The sequence below is a fragment of the Bufo bufo genome, chromosome 1 (assembly GCF_905171765.1).
Source record: "Bufo bufo chromosome 1, aBufBuf1.1, whole genome shotgun sequence".
Classification (NCBI taxonomy): Eukaryota; Metazoa; Chordata; class Amphibia; order Anura; family Bufonidae; genus Bufo; species Bufo bufo.
In genome coordinates, this window is record NC_053389.1 from 440686487 (window position 1) to 440711179 (window position 24693).

Below are 24693 nucleotides of genomic sequence, written 5' to 3' on the forward strand. Positions count from 1 at the left end.
CACCTTGTGCTTTTGAGCACTCCAGTGATGTTGCAGCTCTGAAATATGGCCAAACTGGTGGCAAGTGGCATCTTGGCAGCTGCACGCTTGACTTTTCTCAGTTCATGGGCAGTTATTTTGCACCTTGGTTTTTCCACACGCTTCTTGCGACCCTGTTGACTATTTTGAATGAAACGCTTGATTGTTCGATGATCACGCTTCAGAAGCTTTGCAATTTTAAGAGTGCTGCATCCCTCTGCAAGATATCTCACTATTTTTGACTTTTCTGAGCCTGTCAAGTCCTTCTTTTGACCCATTTTGCCAAAGGAAAGGAAGTTGCCTAATAATTATGCACACCTAATATAGGGTGTTGATGTCATTAGACCACACCCCTTCTCATTACAGAGATGCACATCACCTAATATGCTTAATTGGTAGTAGGCTTTCGAGCCTATACAGCTTGGAGTAAGACAACATGCATAAAGAGGATGATGTGGTCAAAATACTCATTTGTCTAATAATTCTGCACTCCCTGTATATACAAGAACAGATAAAAATGAAGTTCATTAAAAGGGTTATTGCTAGTGTTCAGCGCGAATATTCATATTACGAATTTTTATCGCGAATATCAGCACTTCAAGAATTTGCAAATATTTATAATATAGTGCTATATATTCGTAATGACGAATACACTGCGTGCAGAATTATTAGGCAAATGAGTATTTTGACCACATCATCCTCTTTATGCATGTTGTCTTACTCCAAGCTGTATAGGCTCGAAAGCCTACTACCAATTAAGCATATTAGGTGATGTGCATCTCTGTAATGAGAAGGGGTGTGGTCTAATGACATCAACACCCTATATTAGGTGTGCATAATTATTAGGCAACTTCCTTTCCTTTGGCAAAATGGGTCAAAAGAAGGACTTGACAGGCTCAGAAAAGTCAAAAATAGTGAGATATCTTGCAGAGGGATGCAGCACTCTTAAAATTGCAAAGCTTCTGAAGCGTGATCATCGAACAATCAAGCGTTTCATTCAAAATAGTCAACAGGGTCGCAAGAAGCGTGTGGAAAAAGCAAGGTGCAAAATAACTGCCCATGAACTGAGAAAAGTCAAGCGTGCAGCTGCCAAGATGCCACTTGCCACCAGTTTGGCCATATTTCAGAGCTGCAACATCACTGGAGTGCCCAAAAGCACAAGGTGTGCAATACTCAGAGACATGGCCAAGGTAAGAAAGGCTGAAAGACGACCACCACTGAACAAGACACACAAGCTGAAACGTCAAGACTGGGCCAAGAAATATCTCAAGACTGATTTTTCTAAGGTTTTATGGACTGATGAAATGAGAGTGAGTCTTGATGGGCCAGATGGATGGGCCCGTGGCTGGATTGGTAAAGGGCAGAGAGCTCCAGTCCGACTCAGACGCCAGCAAGGTGGAGGTGGAGTACTGGTTTGGGCTGGTATCATCAAAGATGAGCTTGTGGGGCCTTTTCGGGTTGAGGATGGAGTCAAGCTCAACTCCCAGTCCTACTGTCAGTTTCTGGAAGACACCTCCTTCAAGCAGTGGTACAGGAAGAAGTCTGCATCCTTCAAGAAAAACATGATTTTCATGCAGGACAATGCTCCATCACACGCGTCCAAGTACTCCACAGCGTGGCTGGCAAGAAAGGGTATAAAAGAAGAAAATCTAATGACATGGCCTCCTTGTTCACCTGATCTGAACCCCATTGAGAACCTGTGGTCCATCATCAAATGTGAGATTTACAAGGAGGGAAAACAGTACACCTCTCTGAACAGTGTCTGGGAGGCTGTGGTTGCTGCTGCACGCAATGTTGATGGTGAACAGATCAAAACACTGACAGAATCCATGGATGGCAGGCTTTTGAGTGTCCTTGCAAAGAAAGGCGGCTATATTGGTCACTGATTTGTTTTTGTTTTGTTTTTGAATGTCAGAAATGTATATTTGTGAATGTTGAGATGTTATATTGGTTTCACTGGTAAAAATAAATAATTGAAATGGGTATATATTTGTTTTTTGTTAAGTTGCCTAATAATTATGTACAGTAATAGTCACCTGCACACACAGATATCCCCCTAAAATAGCTAAAACTAAAAACAAACTAAAAACTACTTCCAAAAATATTCAGCTTTGATATTAATGAGTTTTTTGGGTTCATTGAGAACATGGTTGTTGTTCAATAATAAAATTAATCCTCAAAAATACAACTTGCCTAATAATTCTGCACTCCCTGTATTCGTGTTTTTTTTTTTGTTTTGTTTTTTTACACAGTACACATCAGGTGATCATGCCTCCCTTCTTCTAGCTTGTGGGCCAATGAGAAGGCTTTGTCACAGCTTAGCAACATCCCTAGCAACCAATAGAAAAGTTGCCTACCCCTTAGTATATAAGAACCTCCCCCGCAGCTATTTTCTAAAGTTTATTGCAGTTATGAAAGAGACAGCAGTGTCATTGCTGTGCTCTGTGCTTTGTTGTATTACATTAGACAGTTAACTTATATATATAATTCCGATAGTTAGAGGGAGACAGTCAGTGTAGGTTAGATTGTGATATAGTGTAGCTGATTCCAGTGCAGGATGTTAGGCAGTGTAATAGGTTCTGATGTCCATACATACATGCTACAGACATACTGCTGTGATGTCACAAGTTGCACGTATTGTGAAAAAATATGCGCATCATCAATTGCCGAAAATTCGCAAGCGCAAAATATACATTTTCTCCAGTCTCAGGAAACTTATACCAGCTTGAAAAATGTAGCATAAGTGACCCACGACAGTATTTTGCGCGCATTACGCGAATAATACATTGCCGACAATATAATCTCAAATTCGCGAATTTGCAAATATATGACGAATATTCTACAAAATATTTTCGAAATATTGCGAATGCGAATATTGCCCCTGCCGCTCATCACTAGTTATTGCATGAAGGCATGAAACCCTTGTCTATATTCTCAATTAGGGTATATGAACATCATGGAGGTGGGTCCCACGCTCAGGACCACCTCTATGAGTCAGAAGAGCTGCTCCGTAAGAATACGGTACTTCCCAATCTGGAGAAGTTGGGTCTTCCATGTATTATATGGACAGCTGTTCATCTGAATGTCATGTAATATTACATATCCCTTGCAAAATCAGGTATTTGGTGGGGGTGCCAAGAGATAGATCCAATCAATGAGACAGCCCGTTTTATGAAGAATATGGTGTATTTGCTTAAGTAAGGTTTAGATCTTCTTAAAAATGTGAGTTACACTGATAAAAAAATAGATTGATAGGAAATGATGAGAAAACAAGTGATATAAAAATATGTTTAGAAAAATTTCCAGCGTTGAGGTTTATGGTGGCCCAGAGGATAGCACTGTTGCCTGGCAGCATTGGAATATTTGGCTTGAATGCATTGTTTGCTATCTTTCCAGGCATACATAGCTTTACCTCAGGTATTCAAGTTACTTTTCACCCTCCAAAAACTTATAAAAGTTGTCCACCATGTTTGTGTGCTTGAGCTATGAACAATAGACTGTGATTAGATTTATTTCTACATCTGAAAAAAATAATTTCACTCCAGCAGAGGAAATCAAACCTCATGATGAAGTCCCTGAGAAAGAGAAAGGTGAGTGGCGCATGGGATATGGTTTGAGTTAAGTAGACCATATAGAGGGCAGTAGTGAGTTTGTATGAATTTTGCACAATTTTTCTTTTTACGCATGATGCCACCAAGGTTTCAGAGAATGTTGTGCACCTTTTATGCATTATCAGTTATTTCTGTTGGCTGTTATTTTACATTTAAAGAGGTGCCATGAATAAGTGATAGGCCCCCTGTGACCTGTTCACGGATTTTGCTATCCCCATTAACACTTCACCAAAATCATGGCTGCGCATCCAAACAGCTATTAAAGTCTAGAGCTGTCACAAAAATAATCAAGAAAGCAGTACTCGACTCTTTCTTTAAAGGAGATGGCTTAATTCATTTTATTTAAAAAAAAAAAAGACAGGGAACCACATATCCATGTGTGACTGGCGCCATGAATAAGGGACCTGTTCACTGATTTTGCTGTCCTCATATACTTCAAAAAGTCATGGCCGCGCATCTAAAAGGCTATTAAAGTCTAGAGCAGTCACAAAAAGAGTCAAGAAAGCAGTACTTGACTCTTTCTTTAAGGCCTCATGCACACGACCGTTGTGTGCATCCGCGGCCGTTGTTCCGTTTTCCGTTTTTTTTCGCTGACCCATTGACTTTCAATGGGTCCGTGGAAAAATTGGAAAATGCACCGTTTGGCTTCCGCGTCCGTGATCCGTTTTTCCAGTCCGTGAAAAAAATAGGACCTGTCCTATTTTTTTCACTGACAACGGTTCACGGACCCATTCAAGTCAATGGGTCCGTGAAAAATCACGGATGCACACAAGATAGTCATCCGTGTCCGTGATCCGTGCCCGTGATCCGTGTCCGTTTTTCCTATCATTTTCAATGCAAACTTGACTTAGTTTTTTTTTTCACTTTTCATGTCCGTGGATCCTCCAAAAATCAAGGAAGACCCACGGAAGAAAAAACGGTCACAGATCACGGAACAACGGAAATCCGTTTTGCGGACCGCAAAAAAAAACTGTCGTGTGCATGAGGCCTAAAGGAGATGACCAAGTAATCTTATTTATAAAAATAAAAAAAGACATATGAGGGCTTATTTTATGTGGGATAAGTTGTATTTTCTAAGGGCACCATTTAATTTACCCTGTCTGTTATTGGAAAATGGGAAAAAAAAATATTTGTGGGGTAAATTGAAAAAAACAACAACGATTACACCAAAGGGGTTTTGACCTCACGGCATTCACTGTGCGCTAAAAATGACATGGCATCCTTATTCTGCAGCTCAATATTAATATGGCAATACCAAACTTGCGTAGTTTTTGTTGTTTTACTACTTAAAAAAAAAAAAAAAACTCTGAAAAAATCTACATTTCCTTTGCATCGCCATTTTCTGAGAATCATACGTTTTTTATATTTCTGTCCACAGAGCTGTATGGGGGCTTAATTTTTGCGGGACGAACTGTCGTTTTTATTGGTACCATTTTTGTTGTACGTGCGACTTTTTGATCACTGTTATTCAATTGATTTTGGGGGAAAGATATTTTTTGTTACGCCGTTCACCACACAGGAAATTTTTAAAAATATTTTAGTAGTTCAGACATTTTTTAGATGCTGCAATACTGGATATGTTTTTTATTGTTTATATTTTTTTTTTTATATGTAAAATTGCTAAAGGGGGCAATTTAAAATTTTAATATTTTAATGTTTTGGGTTTTGTTTTGTTTTTACTTTTCTTTTTAACTTTTATAATAATAACTATTGTCCCTCTTTGGGGGCTAGAACTTGGGATCTTTTGATCCCTAGTCCTATTTACCCTAGTAGAGATCTATTAGGGTGAATAGGATTTTGACATGCTCCCTGCCTAGCTGAGCTTTGTGTACAGCTTAGTAGGGAGCTTATCATGGAAGCTTGGGAAGCTCCAGTAGCACTCAAACACTGGCTTCAGCACTCTTGTGCTCTGTACTGCTGAGGCCAATGATTGGCTGCAGCAGTCACGTGTGGTATAGAAGCATGTCATTACTGCAGCCAAAACATGATGTGATGGCTGTAGAGGTGTGGAGGAGAGGAGCAGCAGTGTTGAAAGTTGTCCACCATGTTTGTGTGCTTGAGCTATAACATTAGATTGTGATTAGATTTATTTTTTCCTAATTCTGGAAAAAATAATTTCACTCCAGCAGAGGAAATCAAACCTCATGATGAAGTTCCTGAGAAGGAGAAAGGTGAGTGGCGCCTGGGATATGGTTTGAGTTAAGTAGACGATGTAGATGGCAGTAGTGGGTTTGTTTGAATTTTGCACAATTCTTTTTTTTATGCATGATGCCACAAAGGTTTTAGAGAATGTTGTGCGTCTTTCAATGCATTATCAGTTTTTTCTGTTGCCTGTAATTTTACATATGCAACCTGAGCATTTAACGGGGTATTCCCATCTTATACATTTATGCTATATCCATGTGTGACTGGCGCCATGAATAAGGGGCCCGTTCACTGATTTTGCTGTCCTCATATACTTCAAAAAGTCATGGCTGCGCATCTAAAAGGCTATTAAAGTCTAGAGCAGTCATAAAAAGAGTCAAGAAAGCAGTACTCGACTCTTTCTTTAAAAGAGATGACCGAGTAATTTTATTTATAAAAAAAAAAGAGAGGGAACCTATCGAACTAAGTACCGGGCCCATTTTTGTTTTGCATTTTTTCCTTCCCATGTTCCTATAGCCATAACTTTTTTTTAAATTTTCCATTCATATAGCCATATGAGCGCTTGAAAATTGAAAACAAAACAAAACACCTTACACCAAAGTTTTTTGGGTTCTGACACGGCATTCACTGTGTGCTAAAAATGACATGGCATCCTTATTTTTCCGCTCAATATGAATATGGCAATACCAAACCTATTAACCTATAATAGTAAAAAAAAATGCTATACTTAGCATCCCAAATCCTCCGCTCCAGAGCTCGCACTCCATCCTCCTTGCTGGGCTTTGTTATCCTGACTGTAATGATTATGTGACCAAACATTGCACATGACCGCTGAAGCCATTCAATGGTCTCAACTGAAGCTGTAGCAGTCACGTGTGGTATACAGGCATGTCATTACTGTAGCCAATACATGATGTCATGGCTACAGTGGTGGGGAGGAGAGGAGCAGTGGTATTGGAATCAAAGGGGCGAATATAACATTATTTTATCTAATAATTACAGTAACTCAGTCAACCCCTTTATCTCCCCTAGTCTCCAGTGATGTGCATAGTGACGTGTGGAAGACCCTTTTAAAGACATTCATCTATTATTTTAAATGCATGTTTTTGATGGCCGATGCTATTTTGTGGGCTAAACCATTATTTTATTTAGCCTGTCAATTTCCTGAAAAAACGATTGACATGCAAGGCCAAAATAAAGTTTCATTATCTGAAATATTTCCATTGTGAGTTACACAAATTACACTTTAAAGGGAGACTGTCAAACTGGTAACAGTGCTAGGTGAGGGCCATGGACAGCTGTTTAATCCCTTAAGAACCGGTTTTCATTTCACACAGCCATCTGAGGGGAGGGCTAATTTTTTGTGGGACTTTTAATAGCAACATTTAAGCTACCATATCTTGTATTGGAAAATGGGGAAAACCACAAATCCGCCATGGTTTTAGGGTTTGATATTATGTCCTTATTCTGTGGGTCAGTAAGATTATGGCGATAACAAAATTGTATAGTATTTATTATATTTATTAAAAAATCTTTGTCTACAGAGCTGTATGAGGGCTTGTTTTTTGCTGGACAAACTGTAGTTTTTATTAGTACCATCTTGGGGTACGTACGACCTTTTCATCACTTTTTATACAATTTTTAGGAGAGACAAGATGACCAAAAATTGGCTAATCATGGATTTTTATTTTTCCTATTGCGGCTTTCACTGTGCAGGAAATATATATTAATATTTTAATAGTTTGGACATTTTCAGATGTGGCGATACCTGTTATGTTTATTTTTTTTATTGTTTATTTTTATATGTAGAATTGAAAAAGGGGTGTTTTTTTTTTTTTTTTTACTTTTTACTGGACTTGAACACACAATCTTCTGATTCTGTGTTCTATAGAATGAAATCGAATACTATTGCAGTCTGTGGGATTTTCACTGCCTGCCTGTCAGGCCGTGCCACGGGCTTGGCTTTTCAGGCAGTCAGCCATACCAGCTCTGGGAACCTTCACAAAGCCCAATGCTGTCATGGCAACCATTCTGAGCCCTGTAATTTCCCCATCGTGGCTCCAATAGTAGTACAGAGGGAGCCCCATCCTTCTGTCTAAGCTCACAGATGCTGCAGTTCCTATTGACTGCGGTATCTGAGAGATTAAATGACCAGGATCGGCATCATTGCTGATCCATCATGGTCACTGCCAGTGGGTGCCTGCTGGAATATACAGCCAGCACCCACCATGTTAGAAGTGAGCTCAGCATGTGAGCTTGCTTCATATATCTTTGTAATGGCAATCCAGTACATGTGTGTGATTTTACTTTAAGGGGTTAAAGATACGTTGGTCAGAGCTTCTGATATTAGAAGCAATGTGAAAAAGAACTTTGAGTCCAGCACCGCTGCTCCCACAAGTTCCCAGAAGACTTCCCCTCATTGCACAATGTTCTCATCACTGAACTGCTTCACAGCTCTTACCCTTTATTCTAAGTGATGGCTGTCACAAATCTAACCAGAAAATCACTACTTTTGCGATTCCAAACAAACATCTTTTTCACAGTGCCGCCGATAATAAAAGCATTGACAATGTATGTCCATAGCTCTTACCTAACACCATCAGCAGTTTTGCAGGATCAGAACTAGTGATATGACCCCTTTAACCTCAGTGTTTCTTACAGAAATTGTAATGTTTTCAAATTTATTGAAATTCGAGTATTGCTTCAGTGGTGGTCGCACCTGCATCTTCTGACCAAATACCCTATTAGGGCATGTAGATGCCTGCTCATGGTATAGTGTTAATCACCCACTCACAGCAAGCAGCAGTGCAGTGATTTTATATAAAAAACAAAACGTCTTGTGACATGGAATATGATTATACTTCCCGCGCAGAGCAAAGTAAGCCCACTGATGTTGAGTCTGGGAAAGAAACAGGTGAGTGGACTATAGCTGTAGGATGCCTGTGTAGAGGACTACTGCTTGTCTGATGTCTCCTTATCTGCACCACTGAATGTAGTAGTAATAGAATTTGCATTGTCTGCATTTTCCGTATTTTTGCATGCATTGTAGTAGTAGAAATTTTAGTTCACTCTTTTTACTAATCTAAAATGTTTGGTACACTGTCTATAAAATATTCATTCCCCTCAACTAGTATAATGGTGCATCTTATAGGGCAAAAAATATGGTACTGCCCCATCAAAACTAAATATCACAGTGTAGCACAATATACCATATTTTTTGCCCTATAAGACGCATGGGCCCATAAGACGCACCTAGGTTTTAGAGGAGGACAATAAGAAAAAAATATTTTTCATTAGACCTCAGATCAGAACACGAATCAGACCTCAGCTCACAGCCCCAGTCAGACCCCCAATGTAAATTAGACCCCAATAAGACTTCAGATCAAACCCCAAATCAGACTTCAGCTCAGACCACAATGTGATTGACCCCAATCAGACTTCTGATCAGACCCCCATGCCACAGATCAGCCCCCCATACTACACATCAGCCCCCCATGCTGCAGATCAGCCACCAATGCCTCAGATCAGCCCCAATGCCTCAGATCAGCCCCCATGCCACAGATCAGCCCAAATGCCACAGATCAGCCCCCAGCCTCAGATCAGCCCCCAGCTTCAGATCAGCCCCCACCGTTAGAGCAAACAAAATAAAAAATCCACTTACTTCTCTGTCATGCTTCGGTGTGGGAGGGAAACACCACACCAAGCATAGAAGGGAAGGGGGGAACAGGGAATCAGGCCTGAGAACTAGGGAAGGAAAATGGACACCTCCTAGTGAATAGTGATGGACGATCATTGGCCAGGACGATTCGCGAACGCGGTCAAATGTTTGTGAACCGCAAGTTCGCGGCGGGCCCCATTCACTTTAATGGCAGGCGAACCTGAAAAACCTTCAGCTCATATTTGCAGCCACCAAATACTTACTAGAAATTCACAAATAGTCCCACAACATGGACAGTGACATACTAGAGGGGGATCAATGACAAAAATTCCCACCAAAAATATGTATTTTAATCATGGGCCATTTTTACGCGTCTTAAAGAGAAATTCTCAAAAATGTGCATACTGCAGCCTAGAAAATTTTTATTTTAGGCCACGGGAGTACAGGCCTTAAAAATTAGGCATTCACCTGACATAAAAGAAATTGTGATTATGTGGCTCAAGGTACATTATGCAGTCACTGAATAACAATTTTACTGTAGCCCACTGGAGTAGAGGCCCCCAACATTAGGCATTCACCGTACAGAAAAGATCAAGTGATTATGTGGCTGGAGGTATATTATACGGTCATTGGATATCAATTTTACTGCAGGCTAGTACAAATACATGTCAAATACATATGTTTAAAAGAACTAAAAATATAAAATTGGATTAAAAACATGGCTAACGAAATCCCCCCTCTTGAATAAACCCCTAATGATAATCATTGGATAATAATTTTACTGTTGGACAGTGGAGTACAGGCCCCAAACATTAGGTATTCAGCGGACAGAAAAGATCAAGTGATTATGTGGCTGGAGGTATATTAGACGGTCATTGGATAACAATTTTACTGTAGGCCAGTGGAGTACAGGGCCCAAACATTAGGCATTCACTGTACAGAAAAGAACAAGTGATTATGTGGCTGGAGGTACATTAGGCGGTCACCGTAAAACAATTTTACTGTTGGCCAGTTAGATTATATGCCCCAAAAATTATGCATTCATTGTACAGAAAAGATCAAGTGATGATGTGGCTAGAGGTATAATAGGCGATCATTGGATAACAATTTTACTGCAGACCAGTGGAGCACAGGCCCTAAACATTAGGCATTCACCGGACAGAAAAGATCAAGTGATTATGTGGCTGGAGGTATATTAGACAGTCATTGGATAACAATTTCACTGCAGGCCAGTACAAATACATGTCAAATACGTATGTTTAAAAGAACTAAAAATATGAAATTGGATTAAAAACATGGCTAACGAAATCCCCCCTCTTGAATAAACTCCTAATGATAATAAGTGATATTCGATAACACGTGGTCGTCATAGGTGTTGAATTCCTCCAAGACCACAACAATTAGGCATTCACCGTACAGAAAAGATCAAGTGATTATGTGGCTGGAGGTATATTAGACGGTCATTGGATAGCAATTTTACTGCAGGCCAGTGGAGTATCGGCCCCAAACATTAGGCATTCACTGGACAGAAAAGGCCTTTTATGCCGCTGTATTTACATAAGACAAGGACCATTCTTTGTTCTGTGTGGTGGCGGATATGTATGGGCTGGCATAACGAAATTCAATTAAACGTGGTTGTCACAGGTGTTGAATTCCTCCAAGATCCATGCCTCATTAATTTTTAGAAATGTGAGGTAGTCCACACTGTCGTGAGCTAGGCGAGTGCACTAATCGGTCACGATCCCCCCTGCTGCGCTGAACGTCTTTTCCGACAGGACACTCGACAAGGGGCAAACAAAGAGTTCCATGGCAAATTGTGCCAGCTCTGGCCACAGGTCAAGCCTGTACACCCAGTAGTCCAGGGGTTCCTCGCTTCTCAGAGCATCCACATCGGCCGTTAACCAGATGTAGTCGGACACCTGTCGGTCTAGGCGTTCCCTGAGGCTGGATCCGGAGGGCGGCTGCCGATGGGTTGGCTGCAAGAATGATCTTATATCCGAAGTGACCAACACATCTTCAAAGCACCCTCTTCTTGCATGCGCGGTAGGATTGGTACCCGCAATTGTTTCTCTGTGGGTGGAAATTACTCTGCCAGCACCCGCAACAGCAGAATGCAGCATCTCTTGCAGCAATGCCTAAAAATGCTGCATTCTGACAGCCCACTGTGATGCTGGCAACATGCCCGCCATTTTGTGTTTGTACCGGGGGTCTAAGTACTTTGCCACCCAGTACCGGTCCTTGTTTTTTAAGCTTTTTATACGGGGGTCCCTTTTCAAACACTGAAGCATGAAGGCCCCCATTTGCACTAAATTGTAAGAGGTGGAGCGCCCTGGCTCCTGCTCATCGCCCCGGAAAGTGTCATCCTCGGTCTCCTCCCCCCAGCCAAGGACAACACCAGGGATCCCCGAAAAGTTTAAAGCCTGCTCTTTTTGCTCCTCCTCCTCCTCCTCCCCCCCCAGGCACCACCCTCCTCTGACTCCTCTTCACACTCCTGCTGACTTGTCTCAGATGGAGTAGCCCCCCCTGGGAATTCATTCAGCATTGTGACTTCCTCATCTTCCAGCTCCTGCTCCTCGACGGCTTGATCAATGACATGACGCAATGCGCGCTCCAGAAAGAAGGCGTAAGTTACGATGTCACTGATGGCGCCCTGGCTACGACTGACCAGTTTGGTGATCTCATCAAATGGCCACAGAAGTCTGCATGCGTCGCGCATGACAGCCACTGGCGCGGTGAAAAGAAACCAAGCTTCCCCGAACCTGTCCTTCTGCAGAGTTCATACAGGTAGTCGTTAATGGCACGTTGCTGCTGGAGCAGCCTATCAAGCGTATACAAGGTGGAGTTCCAGTGCCTGGGGCTGTCACAAATCAGATGTCAGAAGGGCAGGTGGTGTCGCCGCTGAATGTCAGCAAGGCGAGCCATGGCCATGTAAGATCTTCTAAAATGGCCAGAGATTTTCCTGGCCTGCCGCAAGACGTCCTGGATCCCGGGGTATTTGGCAACGAATCTCTGCACGACTAAGTTCAGGACGTGTGACATGCACGGCATGTGTGTCATTTTGCCCTTTTTCAGCGCACTCAGCAGATTGGCACCGTTGTCGCACACCACTTTACCAACTGTCAAATTGAGTGGGGTTAGCCACTGATTGGCCTGTGACCGCAGAGTTGAAAGCAGTGCAGGACCGGTGTGGCTCTTGGCTTCCAGGCACAACAGCCGCAGCACAGCATGGCAACGTCTCACCTGGCACGTTGAATAGGTTCTGGGGAGCTTGGGGGGTGCAGCGGAAGAGACAGTAGAGGTGGAAAAGGAGGAGTCAGCCAAGGAGGAGACGGAGGATGGAGTAGGAGGAGGAGACATGCAATCCGTGGCGGTAACACCAAATCCACACGGGTGCCATGGGTTGCATGCTTGACAGCCATCAGAAGGTTTACCCAGTGGGCAATAAAAGTTATGTACCTTCTCTGCCCGTGTTTGCTAGACCACGTGTATGTGGTCAGATGTATCTTGGCACCGACACTGTGTGCCAAAGACACATTCACTTGCCGCTGAACGTGGCCATATAGCTCTGGGGACCTTTCATTGCGGTGTGCCAATGGCCAGAAATTTTCTAAAGGCCTCCGAGTCCACCAGTTTATATGGCAATAGTTGGCTGGCTAGCAGTTCCGACAAGCCAGCGGTCAGCCATTGGGCAAGAGGGTTATCCGGCGTCATCAACTTTTTACGTTCGAATATTTGGGCCACAGAAGCCTGCCTTTTGCCAGATAAACGCGATGACGGCACAGTGGAAGATGGAGTGGAGGACAAATGGGAGGAGAGAGGAGAAGGGGAAGAGGCAGGACATAGAGCACCGGAAGTGTGGCTTTGTGGGTTCTGACGGTGTTGCTCCCACTGGGCTAAGTGATGGGAGGCCAGGTGCCTTCTTAAGGCGGTCATCCCTAGGTGAGTGTTGGGCTTACCGTTATGCGTTGACAGCACAGGCTGCAGATAGCAACACTATTGTCAGCAGCTGACACGTTAAAAAAAAACACACTGCGGAGGCATGTGCTGGCGTTCTGGTAGCGCCAGATGTGACCGTGCATGGTGGATGGCTCGCTCCAGATACATGCTTTTTGCCTCATGTGCACTGCGAGTTCTGCCTACTTCTCCTCCTTCTACCCCCATCTGCTGCTCTGTCTCTTCCTCTGAACTCCCCTCCTCTTCCTCTCTTGTGGGCACCCACGTGACATCCATCAACACATAATCATCGTCACCTTCACCACCACTGACATTAGAGATCTCGGAGTAGGCAGCAACAGCGGGGACCTCCGTCCTTATGCTGACCTGGATACTGTCATCAGACCGCTGGGTGGCGGCCATTGCTACCTCCTCTTCCTGATCCGATGCCAAGAATGGCTGCATATCAGTAAGGTCTGGGAATGGATGGGAAAATAATTCCTCTGACTCGAGAGGAGGGGCTATGGTGGTAGTGGTGGTGTCTTTGGGGGTGCACACAGCAGAGAGTGAGGAGGGTGCTGATACAGAGGATGAGGAGGGTGCAGAAGTGGAAAGCTGAGTGAGCCACTCAACCAACTCTGGTGCGTCCTTTGACGTAATCACACTCACCTTCTCCAACTTCCCACTTAGGCTCCAGCCTGGTGCACCTGCCTGACCCCTACCACCCCTGCGGAATGGCCTGCCTCTTCCTCTGCCTGTCATTTTCAAAATGACCCTGTGACAAAGTCCCTATAGAAGAGCAGTATTTGTGGAAGCAGGTACATTGCAGGCCTCAATCAATATTTGGTGGAAGTCGGTATATCAATCCCCTCTATGAGTATTTTGTGGAAACAGGTATATAGAACCCCTTAATTAGTATTTGCTAGAAGCTGGTAAATCAAACCCCTTAATCAATATTTGTTGGAAGACGGTGTATCACAGGCTTCAATCAATATTTGGTGGAAGCCGGTATATCAATCCCATCTATCAGTATTTTGTGGAAACAGGTATATAGAACCCCTTAATGAGTATTTGCTGGAAGCCGGTATATCAAACCCCTTAATCAATATTTGGTGGAAGCTGGTGTATCGCAGGTCTCAATAAATTTTTGGTGGAAGCCGGTATATCTATCCCCTCTATTAGTATTTTGTGGAAACAGGTATATAGAACCCCTTAATAAGTATTTTCTGGAAGCCAGTATATCAAACCCCTTAATCAATATTTGGTGGAAGCAGGTATATCGCACCCCTTAATCAGTTTTTTTGGGGGGCAACAGGTATAACACACCAGTTGCAGTTAGTTATTCCAATAGCGTTTGTCCCTCTATCTAGCTGCGGTATCTCAGCAGAACCGCACAAAACTGCTGCACAATACAAATGTACTATAATATAATTTCTATGTTAGAAGGTATATTATAGGTATATGACACCCCTTAATCATTTTTTTTTTTTTTGGGGGGGGGGGGGGGAACAGGTATATCACACCAGTTGCAATTAGTTATTCCAATAGCGTTTGTCCCTTTATATAGCTGCGGTATCTCAGCAGAACAGCCCACAACTGCTGCACAATACAAATGCACTATAATATACTTTCTATGTTAGAAGGTATATTATAGGTATATCACACCCCTTAATCAGTTGGTTTTTTTTTGGGGGGGGGACAGGTATATCACAACAGTTGCAATTAGTTATTCCAATAGCGTTTGTCCTTCTATCTAGCTGCAGTATAGCAGCAGAACCACACACAACTGCTGCACAATACAAATGCACTATAATATACTTTCTATGTTAGAAAGTATATTATAAGTATATCACACCCCTCAGTATGTCACACCTATCGATAGCACACCTATACCAGTCCTTAAAAGGACTTTTGTGGCCCTATTAGCTAGCGGTTTTTTTGCCTTCCTTTGCATCAACTTATATGGGATAACAGGCCGAACTGGATGGACAAATGTCATTTTTTCGGCCTTATGTACTATGTTACTATGTTTGGTGTCCCTAACAGTCTGTCCCTGCTCCACACAGCAACCTCTCCCTACACTGGCAAAAAATAGAATGTAAAATGGCTGCCAGATCGGGTTTATTTATAGGGTAGGGGGTGTGTCCATGTGCTGAAACGTCTCAATTGGCTGTCCTGTCCCACCTGATAGATGTGTCATGGGTCAAAGTTCAGCGCTATGCAAAAAAATATAGCGCGTGTGAATATCGCCATAGGTTCGCATGTTCGGCGAATCGCAAATAAACAAAGTTTGCCGCGAAACGACCGCTGGGCGAAGTGCAAGGCCATCTCTACTAGTGAAAACCCTAACCAAAATCCTGACTAACAGTATGATCAGACCCCAAAGGTAGGTGAGTTCATAGACAGGAATAACTAGAGTCCTATCAAGTCCTATAGGACCCTGGTACTAATGGCAGGGACGAGACTACCTGTTCCTCCAAAAGGAAGGATGAACAGGAGTCTCCTACAGGCCTAATACAAACAATAGGGAAATGCAAAACACAGAACTCAAACAATTACAAAAGGGAAAGGAAAGACTTAACTTTAAAGGAACAATGGAAGCACCAGGAACTCAGCTGAGATCCAACCACTATCTACCCAAAGGTCCAAACAGAAGCTATAAACCGCACAGCATTGTGGGAGAAGCAACTATAAATAGAGAAGGCTAAATGACCCTAATAGCCACACCTCGGGAAAGAAGGTCTGGTAAGCACCAGAAACAACACAGACGTCATTTGATCCAAATGGAAAACATGTCAGATTAAACGACGTGTTGCCAGTCTCACCGATCTCTTGCCATCAGTTGTGGGAATGTCCGTGACACTCTTCTGCTCTGGACGCCTCCGCTCCTCACCTTCAGTGCTCTACTTCTTTCTGCCGTCGGCTGTGCTGTTACCCAACGCACATAGCATGAGGTCACAGAGCGCCCTCATTCTGTGCACAGCCACAGTAGAACTGACAGTAGAGGACCAGGAAGCAGTAAGTACAGAGCCCGGGGAGTGCTGCATTCACCGCTTCCCAGTCCTCCAGTACTAATGAGCACTTCATTAATGGAAGCGCTCATTAGTATTTGTCCAATAAGACGCAGGGACCTCCCCCCCACTTTGTGCGTCTTATGGGCCGAAAAATACACTATATTGTGCTACACTGTGGTATTTTGTTTTGGTGTGGCAGATTATTGTATTACACTGTGATATTTGGTTCTGCTGGGCAGTATATTGTGCCTACGTTGTGATATTTGGTTCTGTTGGGGCAGTATATTGTGCTACATTGTGATATTTGGTTCTGATGGGCAGTATATTGTGCTGCACTGTGATATTTGGTTCTGGTTGGGAAGTATATTGTGTTGCACTGTGGTATTTGGTTTTGCTGGGGCAGATTATTGTGCTGCACTTTGATATTTGGTTTTGCTGTGGCAGATTATTGTGCTACACTGTGATATTTGGTTCTGCTGGGGTAGTATATTGTACTACACTGTGATATTTGGTTTTATTGGGGCAGTATATTGTGTTACACTGTGATATTTGGTTCTGTTGGGGCAGTATATTGTACTACACTGTGATATTAGGTTCTGCTGGGGGAAGTATATTGTGCTACACTAAGGTATTTGGTTCTGCTGGGGCAGTATATTGTGCTACACTGTAATATTTTATTCTGCTGGGCAGTATATTGTGCTACACTGCGGTATTTGGTTTTGCTGGGGCAGTATATTGTACTACACTGTGGTATTTGGTTCTTCAGGGCAGTATATTGTGCTGCACTGTGGTATTTGGTTCTGTTGAGGCAGTATACTGGGTTGCACTGTGGTATTAGGTGCTGCTGGGGCAGTATATTGTACTACACTGTGGTATTTGGTTCTTCAGGGCAGTATATTGTGCTGCACTGTGGTATTTGGTTTTGTTGGGGCAGATTATTGTGCTGCACTGTGGTATTTGTTTTTTTTGGGGCAGATTATTGTGCTGCACTGTGGTATTTGGTTTTGCTGGGGCAGATTATTGTGCTACATGGTGGTATTTGGTTTTGCTGGGGCAGATTATTGTACTACAGTGTGATATTTGGTTCTGCTGGGCAGTACTTTTTGCTACAGAGTGGTGTTTGGTTGTGCTGGGGTATTATTTTGTGCTGCACTATGGTATTTGATTCTTCTGCAGAACCAAATAATAAAGTGTAGCATAATATACAGTACTTTCACTTTATGGTATTGCTGGCCCTGCTTACTTGAGTTGACCCCACCTACTCATTTTGGCCCCATCTTCTGTTAGTTTGGGACTGCCTACAACATTGGGACACTTTGTTTTTTCTAGGGCCACTTTAAATTCCCTGTCTACCCCTGATAGCTTGCCTAATTTAAGCCACCTATACGTTTGGTAAATCTGCCCCATTGTCTCTATGTGCAATGTAAAACAACGGAAGGTTCTAGCAGCCAGGCAAGCAGCGATCAGCTGATAGCAGGAGCGGCTTTCCTTCAAGGTATATTGAGACATGGCAGATTTGTTGAAGAATGGGACCTGCAGAAATCCATGCACATGCTGCAAAAACAACCCCAATTCACATAGATGGAACAGAATTTTTTTTCAGAAATTTCTGCAACAAATCTGCCTCTTGTGATGAAGGAGAGAGAGGCCTGTACATACATAGGGTGCATTCACACAACTGTGTCCGTTTTGCAGACTGCAAACTGTGTGACTCTGGGTCCATGTGGCCACACCACAAAAGATACGACATGTCTTATCTTTGGCTGCAATATGCGGATGTCACGGACGTTCCCGCGACAGGTGGCAGGAGATCAGGGAGATTGGCAACACGTGGTTTGATCTGACATGTTTTCCATTTGGATCAAATGACGTCTGTGTTGTTTCTGGTGCTTGCCACACCTTCTTTCAGGTGTGGCTATTATGGTCATTTAACCTTCTCTATTTATTGTTTCTCCCACTATGCTATGCGGTTTATAGCTTTAGTTTGAGTTGTGGATAGCTGATGTGTGGTTCTCGGCTGAGTTCCTGGTGCTGCCATAGCCACTTGAAGTTAAGTGTTTTCTTTCCCATTTGTATTTTTGTATGTTTGAGTTATTTTGTGTGTTGCATTTCCCTGTCATTTGTATTAAGGCCTGAGGGAGACTCCTGTTCATCCTTCCTTTTGAAGGAACAGGTTGTCTCAGTCCTGACATTAGTACCAGGGTCCTATAGGGTGAGTTAGGACATTAGGATTACCCTGGAATCCTATGATTCCCCAAGAAATAAATCCATCCATTTCCAAATCCAAGTTATTTCACTGATTTCTATCTAACCATTAGTGAGTTACAAATCTTAAATGTTTTGCCACATGGAAAATAATTGCACTTCCCGTGCAGATCAAAGTAAACCTAAAGATGTTGACGCTGAAAAGGCAAAAGGTGAGTGGACTGTAGCTGTAGAATGCCTGTGTAGAGGACTACTGCTTGCCTGAGGTCTTGTTTTCTGCACCACTGATTGTAGTAGTAATAGGGTTGGCACTATCTGCATTTTCCATATTTTTGCATGCGTTTTAGAAAAAGAAAATCCAGTTCACTCTTTTTACTCTTAAAAAACCTTTGGTACAGTGTCTATAAAGTATTCACTTCCTTCAACCAGTATAGTAAAGTTCCAATATTACTTACCAAGAACCTACCTGCACTCCAGATAAGTATGTTTGAGTAAATGTCTGTATTCTCCATAATATAACAATTCAGGATAATCTTTTCTTATAACTCTGTACCGTTCCTCCTAAATAGGGATAAGCGAACTTGTGTTTTCAAGTTCAGCGTACAAGATTCGGGTTCAGTTTATCTAAGAATTCTGTTATGGATTCTGCTACTATGGACCACAACTTATTGTCCGTGGTAGCGGAATCCATAACAGAATTCTTAGATAACCTGAACCCAAACCTTGTACGCCGAACTTGAAAACACAAGTTCACTCAATACTACTCCTAAACATTTATTAATAAATTGAGAAATGAAGGTTACCAGCTGGGGGCACGTTCCTGATGTGTTCAGTGTTCGCAATTTTACATTATGTAGCGACAAAACCCTTTAACAAAGTAAATCGTAATACCCAGTTGACAATTTATTTATAAATTCCTAGCAGTAGTAACAGAGTTATTATATAAGAACAGATACTCCAGTATCGACAGGTGCAATTTTTGGTTAGACATAAAGTATCAAGTGTGGAGACAGGCCCTTTTTAACCTGGTTGTCCTATCTGAATGTCCAATGGCCATATGCCCTATGTAGACCTTGTCTCCCTATCTATTAGCCAGAATGGAGAACCACTAGGAAAAATAACCCCCACTTTCATCGATATGAAAATGTACAATGTAAAACAGCAAAACTTTTTATCTCCCATAATAGCGGGAATCAGCTTATTGCAAGGGCTTCTTGGTTTAGGGTATTATCATATATGGCAGATTTGCTGCTGCCGTGTCTTTGACTTCCTCATTTATCTAAATGAGACCTGCAGAAATCTATACATATGTTGCAGAAACAACCCTGTGCACATTTATGGAACAGAATTTCAGTTGCACAAATCTGCCTCATGTGAATACATAGAGGTGGGTTAGAAGATCCGTTGAGATCATTAGTGTTACCCTGGAACCCTATGATTCACCAAGAGAAGCATCCATCCAGTGATTTCATTGATTTATATCAAACCATCAGTGAGATCCTAAATGTTTTGCAACATGAAAAATAATTGTACTTTTCCAGCAGAGCAAAGCAAACCTAAAGATGTTGCCCCTGAAAAGGCTAAAGGTGAGTGGACTATAGATGTGCAATGCCTGGACTGTACATGTGGACTACTGCTTGCCTGAGGTCTCCTTTTCTGCACCACTGAATGTAGTAGTAAAAGAGTTTGCATTGTCTGCATTTTCTGTTTTTGCATGCATTTAAGAAGTATAAAATTATAAAACCTTTGGTACAGTGCCTACAAAATATTCACTCCCCTCAACTAGTATAGTGAAGTTCCAATATTACTCCAGATAAGTATGTTTAGGTAAATGCTTGAATTCCCCATAATATAACAACTTGGGATACTCTTTTTTTATAATTCTGTAGTGTACCTCCTAAACATTTATGAATAAACTGAGAATTGAAGTTTACTAGTTGGGGACGAGACCCTGTAGTGTCCAATCATTGTTGACAGATACTGTATAAGAAAAGATACCCCAGAGTTGACTTTTCTTGGAGAATACAGGGGCAGTCCTTACTTAAACAGACATAAAGTATCAGGCGTGTTGACAGGTCCCCTTTAAAGTGTTTTTCTTACTTGAATATCCAGTTGCCATATGCCCTATTAGGAGATGAAGACCTGGTTTCCCATTAGCCATAGTGGAGAACCACTAGAAAGAATGACTCACACTTTGGAAGACATAGTGTATTGACATATCGTAGTTTTATTCCGTCCACCTCTCGGCATGTTTGCCATGCTGCGGCCGGACCTCCGGCCCGCCCCTATTATAGTCAATGGGGCAGGGGCGGACTTCTGGCGGCGCAGTGCACTAGCGGCAGCACGGATCCGGCAGGATGTTCCCCCGCGGGAACAGCCTGCTAGAGAAGGCTGCCGCTAGTGGGAACATAAACTAAAACAGACAAACTTTTTATCCGCCATAATGGCAGCAATCAGCTTATTTCATAGTGGCTTGGGTATATTCATATATGGCAGATTTGTTGCTCAAATGTCTTTGACTGTCTCCTTCATCCAAACGGGACCTGCAGAATATGTACATGCATATGTTGCAGAAACAACCTTTTTCACATGCATGAAACAGAATTTCAGTGGCACAAATCTGCCTCATGAATAAACATAGAGGTGGGTTAGAAGCTCCACTGAGATCATTAGTGTTACCCTGGAACCCTATGATTGATTCACCAAGAGAAGCATCCATCCAGTGATTTCATTGAAGTAGTTACACGGGAAATAATTTTGATGACCTATCCACAGGATAGGTCATTGATCTCACTTTGGCGGGGGTCCATGTCCTGGCACCCCTGACGACCATCTGTTTTGGGAAGCTGTAGTGCTCACTGGAACTCTGTTGAGCACAGCAGTCTCCCGGGCACTTACTTAGCACAGTGCCATACATTTTATAGTGGCTGTGCTTGGTAGTGCAGCTCAGCCCTATTGACATAAATGGGGCTGAGCTGCAACTAGGCCATGTGGTCGATGTACGGTGAGATCACATGGCCTGGGAATATACTGTGATGATCATGAAGCGCCCTTCTAACAGCTAATATCAGATAGGCTGATTTGATCTGATATTGATGACCTATCCTGAGGATAGATCACCAATATTAATTCCTGGATAACCCCTTTAATTTATATCAAACCATAAATGAGATAATAAACATTTTGCAACATGAAAAACCATTGTACTTCCCCAGCAGAGCAAAGCAAACCTAATGATGTTGCCCCTGAAAAGGCTAAAGGTGAGTGGACTATAGATGTGCAATGCCTGGACTGTAGATGTGGACTACTGCTTGCCTGAGGTTTCCTTTCCTGCACCACTGAATGTAGTAGTAATAGGATTTGCATTGATGGAGTTTTCTGTATTTTTGCATGCATTTTAGTAGTAAAAATTCGAGTTCACAGTTTTAAGCTGCATATCCCAATGGTGTAGGCAATGCAGTGGCCACAATCCCGCTGAACTGCAGTGGCCAATGGCTGCCAATGCCACTGACCACCTCAGGATGCAACATAGAGGCCACCCCATAGAAACCTTGCCTTATTATTGTAAAACTGAGTAACCTCCTAGATTATTTTATTTTGTAGCACCATTGAATCACAAAGGATTTATTTATGCGTTATTGACACTGACAAAATCACCTATTAATCGTGTATTCCCAACTGAAACATATTCCAAAAATGCCTGATTGATTCAGGTCCCACCTCTGGGACCATCACCTATCTCTATAAGCATAGAACCATCTCACAGCATGTTATTGGCACCGCCATGCTTTACAGTTGGGATGGTATGTTCTGGGTGATGTGAGGTTATTGTGAAACTTAGCTAAAGCTAAAAAGCTAAATAAAGTGTAACCATTTTTTCATCTTATTTTTGATATTATGTAAGGACAGTGGTGCTAATCATTTTTGTAATATACTTTATTAGGAAGTGTTTTTTAGTAGAAAACAGGGTGTAAAGAGTCTCCTTAGCATCCTTCTGAGCACTGCTAAGTAGAGTTTTTCTAGGGGCTTCCAGTCTGCGTCTTCTCACTACCCTTTCTCTCTATATCTATTAAACATTCCTGTCCCAACACTTTATTAAAAGTAAACTAATACAACAGTTTACACTTTAAATCAGAGGACCAGTCCAGTCTCACTTGTACAAGCGGCAAATGCATGTTGTCATAGGATTCCTGATCTCCTTTCATCCTTCTTCCACTCAGTTTTGAGGATGACCTGCTGTGGGCGGATTTATAGATATGTCATACCTCTTTTAAAAGGGTTACCTCGTAAATTATATTGTTTGTAGTAAAATCCAGTCCATAATTCTGAAGTGGTTTTCCCTGTACTTGGCACATTCACTCCGTACAAGTGGGACTGTGCCTGTCACTAGAGCTCAGCCCATTGAAGTCAATGGAGCTGAACATGGTTGGGCTGCAGCACCAGGCACAGCCACACTAGTATGGACATTGCTGTGCCAGGCACTGCAGTGAAAGAGATGCAGCACTCCAGCCCAGGGACCCCTTTATTAAAATGACTAGTAGGGGTCCCCGGGTTGGGTTCATACACTGATGACATACGCTATGGCTGTTTTTACACTACATTTTGAAGTGTACGATTGTTGTCAAACATATTCATAGGCCCTCATTCAGTCAATGGAGGCCAAAGAATGTCCTTTTGGATGCTTGTTTTGCTACAGCATATGAAATAGTATAATTCTTGAGTCATAGGCAGACCCTTTAGGCCTGCAATGGGCAAAACACAGTGGGCAGATTTATTAAAACTGTCTTAAAGGGGTTGTGCCATGACTGATATAAAAATTGTAAATAGTACATGACAAACAAACAACAAAGCTAGAACAAGCCCTGTACTTCACATGGATCTAGAGACCTCCCTATTCATTGCTCCAAGTTTTCGTCAGGCTGATAGCTCAGTGGGTATGTCCTTTCTGCTGCAGCTCTCTTCCTATCACAGGTCAGGAGCTGTTTCTTTTCTGCTGCAACTCTCTCCCTGTAATTGTCACAGCCTCTAACAATAAAAGGATGGAATTGAGCATGTGCGACCATCTCAGTAGGTGGACATGCGCATTACTATACAGCTTAAACACCAGGGCATCATTATGATGAAGTGAGACTATCTCACAACTGGAACATTTTGTAACCAAAAATAAATTACGAAAGTACGTTTTTCATGCTGAATTATATCAAATTAACATTTAATGCACAACCCCCTTAAATGTTGACAGCTTTACCTCTAAATTATGTCCTCATGTTTAGCAAGGTGCAGAAAAAAATGTCTACAACACTTAGGCTTCTTTCACACTGACGTTAGACAACAGCCTGTCGGAGCTCTTTGGGTCCGGAACTGCTGGATGGTACCATAATGCCCACTGTCTCCATTGCGCGCAGTGGTTTTGTCCAGCCGAATCCTGGCATACTTGTCAGGTAGCATAGTCTATGGGCCGTTGGGCATTGGGGTAACATCTGGCAAGGCCAAATCCAGAGAGCTACGTCCTGCCGTAACTCATAACGCTAGTGGAAAACTAGCCTTACTAAATGTGGTATATAGTATCTATGCTATATCTGTCACTCAATTTGATTAGTAAATCTGCCCCAATGCATACAATTTGCCTGGAGTCCTTTAAGAGATTTTCTTAATCAGCACAGTGTATTCTTTTGTCAGCATTATTTGCATGAAGCAACATGGTGTTAATGATAATGATAGTTTGGTAGGCTTTAATTGTAATACCTGTATTCTGTTTCTCCACTACAGGAATAGATATGTTTCTAACCATTTATATAATATGACTTAATTTATAATTGTGGTCCTACAGCAGAAAGAAGTTGTCATAAGGGACCTGATTTGCAGTGACATTTTCGAGTAGCTGGGTAACTTGATAGATTAGTTTTCTTGGCACCTTCTTATAGGGCATAAACCACTGACCTTTGGCTCAACCTATCACTAACATTCCAAAATATCACTTTCGGCCGCTGCTTTGGACTTGAATGTTTGCTGGTGACACACTTGTCAGAAAATGTGTCCCTTGATTCGGCCTCTCAGTTCAAGGTTAATCTGTTTGTATTGCATTGTACCAATAATAGTCCCCTAAAAA

At 42.3% G+C, this 24693-nt stretch overlaps 1 protein-coding gene across 43 annotated transcripts in view; it reads left to right on the forward strand.

Annotated features, from left to right (window-relative positions):
* The window catches only part of MYBPC1 (myosin binding protein C1), a 138374-nt gene that overhangs the window by 27109 nt on the left and 86572 nt on the right, over positions 1–24693 (forward strand). For 6 of the 43 annotated variants that reach the window (XM_040407324.1, XM_040407317.1, XM_040407447.1 and 3 more), the window contains 6 exons: positions 3564–3608; positions 5756–5800; positions 8647–8688; positions 18755–18796; positions 20126–20170; positions 21800–21844. The exons of 3 other annotated variants lie outside the window; for them this stretch is intronic. In XM_040407324.1, the coding sequence (XP_040263258.1) occupies positions 3564–3608; positions 5756–5800; positions 8647–8688; positions 18755–18796; positions 20126–20170; positions 21800–21844 (264 nt within the window). The remainder of the gene's footprint in view (positions 1–3563; positions 3609–5755; positions 5801–8646; positions 8689–18754; positions 18797–20125; positions 20171–21799; positions 21845–24693) is intronic. 34 more of the 43 variants (XM_040407292.1, XM_040407399.1, XM_040407300.1 and 31 more) reach the window with 23 other exon arrangements.